At 37.5% G+C, this 3,210-nt stretch overlaps 1 protein-coding gene across 1 annotated transcript; it reads left to right on the forward strand.

The window, feature by feature from the left end:
* Positions 1-1,084: 1,084 nt before the first annotated feature.
* On the forward strand, positions 1,085-2,975 carry LOC109584947 (uncharacterized). The gene is made up of 7 exons (XM_020000859.1): positions 1,085-1,311; positions 1,364-1,440; positions 1,481-1,689; positions 1,739-2,059; positions 2,106-2,270; positions 2,315-2,501; positions 2,548-2,975. Exons 2-7 carry the CDS (start codon positions 1,386-1,388, stop codon positions 2,862-2,864), a joined length of 1,254 nt encoding a protein of 417 aa, XP_019856418.1. The 5' UTR covers positions 1,085-1,311; positions 1,364-1,385; the 3' UTR covers positions 2,865-2,975.
* The last annotated feature ends 235 nt before the right edge of the window (positions 2,976-3,210 follow it).

Consider the following 3,210-nt stretch of genomic DNA (forward strand, 5'->3'; position numbering starts at 1 on the left):
TGCAGCTGCAACACCACATTTCACTCTCTCAGATTGCAGATAAGAGATGTGTGGCGAACGTCACCTGTTGTTCTTGCAATGGTGCACTGAATGGTCCACTGGAACTCTTGCCATGTAAAACGCTCATATGTAGTAGCTGTTGAACTTAGCTTGCTGTGTCTGCTTCATTCAACTGCCCAGGTTGTTCATGCCAGCATGATTCAAGTATTGACACGTTCACTAAACCATCTGGTCTAATTGAAAAAATGATAAATGAAATCCGTGTAATTTGTGAAAAATGTAGCAATATGGTGAGTTTAGAGTTACTGACACAGGATTGTTCTTCACATGAGAAAGCAGCCAGCAAAAAAATCGAATCTAATAATAAAATGGCAATAAGAGTAGTGTCACAATTGATCAAGGACAGTGACAGTAGCACTATCACTTTATCAACTGGAGGCAGAGTAAGTAGATAATGCATGCATGCAATTCAATTCACCATAAATGTAGCCAATTAGTATAGCAAGAGTGACGAACACAGGAGTCAGTACTGGAATTTCTTCAAGGGTCACAAAGCGACGGAGGAGTAATGAAATCTCAACAATCCGTGAGATGCTAAGTGCTAGTGATGCAAACGCCCAGTTAATTGATGAGCTGAAGTTGATACCTGAAGAAGAGAAAGAAAGCATATTGAAGCAGCTCAATTTCACTATTTATGTACCACCTGAGGAAAATCTAGCTATGAAAGCAGATTTATCTCTACCTTCGAGAAAGTTAAGGCTAATGAAAAGGTAACAATAATACCCATGTGTGCATTATAATGTAAATTCATAGATGGATGAAAACATGGAATATTAACATTGCTAGCGAAAGGAAGCAGAGAGAATTGATGAAAAGAGACTTACAGGATATGAAAATCAGAGCAGAAGCAGTTCCATTTAGTTTTAATGTGAAGAGGGGACAGGAAATACGACTCGCTCCAATGGCATGTGTAGTTGATTTACACAATGTTATTTTTCATCTTCTAAATGAAAAACAAAGATTAGTTTTAAATATGACATTGCTGATTTCATAAAATACATGCAGGCTGAATCAACTTACCTGGCACGATGGTTTGATACCAGCTAATGAAATATGGTTGAAGCTTGGAGGAGATAAGGGTGGTTCATCAGTGAAAATATCGTTTCAAATTGTCAATACTGTTAAGCCAAATTCAGTTGAAAACAGCTGCGTTTTCTGTCTTTTTGAGGCTCCAGATTCTGTTTTCAATCTCCATTTAGCATTAGATCAGTATTACTCTTGTGTCTCTAGTCTCCAGAAGGCTAAATGGAAGTACGATAAACAATAATAAAAGTTGAAACAATTATAATTACTATTATCATAGGGAATATAGTATTCGTGTTTTCATGTCGGGGGATTATGAATTCCTGTGCAATATATATGGAATATCAGGAGCGAGTGGTAAGAAAGTTTTACAGTGCAATTTATGAGTTAAGAACAGGGCGTCACTGCTGCCTTTGGTGTACTATCACTAATGAGGAATTAAAGATCCCCCGAACAACTCGGCAGCAAGGAACTATTACACCACGGTCTCTTGCAACACTTTCACAGAAATATTCTGAATTTGAAGCAGATGGTTCCAATCTCAAAAAAGCAAAGATGCATGACAATGTCATTGGAAAAGTATTTTTTGATATACCACTAAGCCAAGTAATTGTATAAGAATATTATTACTACATTAGTATACATGTACATGTAGGTCTGCCCACCTGGTCTCCACATTACACTTGGAATTTTCCAAAGGTTATTTAACCTTCTTGAAGAGGAATGCCACCAGCTAGATCTCAGTATCACCGAGCCTTGTACTACAAACTCAGGAATGTCTTTCCGTGACTATCTACAAGCCAAATCAACTATAACAGTAACTGAACAAGAGCAGTCGGTACTTACTGCAGAGCTGAACCAAGCTCAGCAGATCCTAGCTTTACTGTTGCTGAATAGTCCTAACCCACAACATGACATAAGGGTACAGAATGTAACGCGACTCATACATAGTCATAGTACCAAAATATCAACTAATGTAAGAAAATTAATTAATATTAATAAAATTTCATTAAAAATATTAGAATCACACTATAGTTCAAAACAAGAGAATAGTCAAACAGGGATTTGAACGTGAAGATGGCATTTTTGTAAAATCGCTTGAAAGAGCCATGGCATCATTTCACGTAGAAAGGCAAGTGTACCATGGAGGTTCTTTTGTTGGTAATCACATTCACAGGGCTCTAAAGGTAATCATTACTTTTTGAGATAAAAATTAACCTTTACCTTACAGCCAGAAAACATCAAGACCATGTGCAATTCAGTGATAGCAACAGCAACATCTCTTAACAACTCAGCACTGCAGTCTAAAGCAGATGAAATAAATGACAAATTTATGGATGCCTTCAATCTTTTTGCACAATGTCATACAATATATGACAGCAATACATTACTATCAAATGCTAAAATTAATGAATTAGGTATGAAAAATACTTTTTACTTACCTACAATTCTTAATTTCCACAGAGACAGCAATAGACGCCTTTCTGCGATTCTACAGGGAGTCATTTACAGCAACTGTTCTCCCAAAGATGCATATGCTAGAGGACCACTTGGTTCCTTGGGTTAAGAGATGGAAAGTAGGGTGTGGATGCATGGGTGAACAAGGAGCAGAGTCCCTACATGCCATGTTCAATAATGTGGAAAGGGCCTACAATAATATAGTAGACAGAATAGAGAGGCTAAGTGTACTGCTGCAAAACCATCACTTCAAGCTATTGCCAGCAAACAAGTCACTTGAACCACCACCGCTCAAAAAAAGACCCACAAAACCAAGGGACTAAATGAATAGTGCTGTGTGAATTATATATTGTCATATGTGTATGTAGCTCTAAATTATTATTGTCGTACACTAAGCATCTGAGTTTAAGCCTTTATAACTCCACGACAAAAAATGTTAACACCACGATGCTATTCTTGCCATTGAGGAGCGTCCTTGATCTTTCCCATCCAACAGGAATAGAATCTGACAAAACTTCAGATTACTTGTTTTGGCTAGAACACTGAAGTTCACGTAGGAGACTTTGGCGCTCCATAAGTTCCCAACAGTACATGCGTCACGCTCCTATCAGGTATCTTTTAGTAGCCAAAGTTCTTATCTTTATGATTAGCTTATTCATGTGGCCTATT

This window comes from Amphimedon queenslandica, unplaced genomic scaffold (genome assembly GCF_000090795.2).
Source record: "Amphimedon queenslandica unplaced genomic scaffold, v1.1 AMPQUscaffold_13145, whole genome shotgun sequence".
Lineage (NCBI taxonomy): Eukaryota > Metazoa > Porifera > Demospongiae > Haplosclerida > Niphatidae > Amphimedon > Amphimedon queenslandica.

Bases quoted from the DNA above. Each gene is read 5' to 3' on its own strand.
- LOC109584947 (XM_020000859.1), top strand. From the start codon at position 1,386: ATGTCGGGGGATTATGAATTCCTGTGCAATATATATGGAATATCAGGA. The intron at 2,271-2,314 runs GTAATCATTACT...TTTACCTTACAG, and splicing joins ACATTCACAGGGCTCTAAAG to CCAGAAAACATCAAGACCAT. The intron at 2,502-2,547 runs GTATGAAAAATA...TAATTTCCACAG, and splicing joins TGCTAAAATTAATGAATTAG to AGACAGCAATAGACGCCTTT.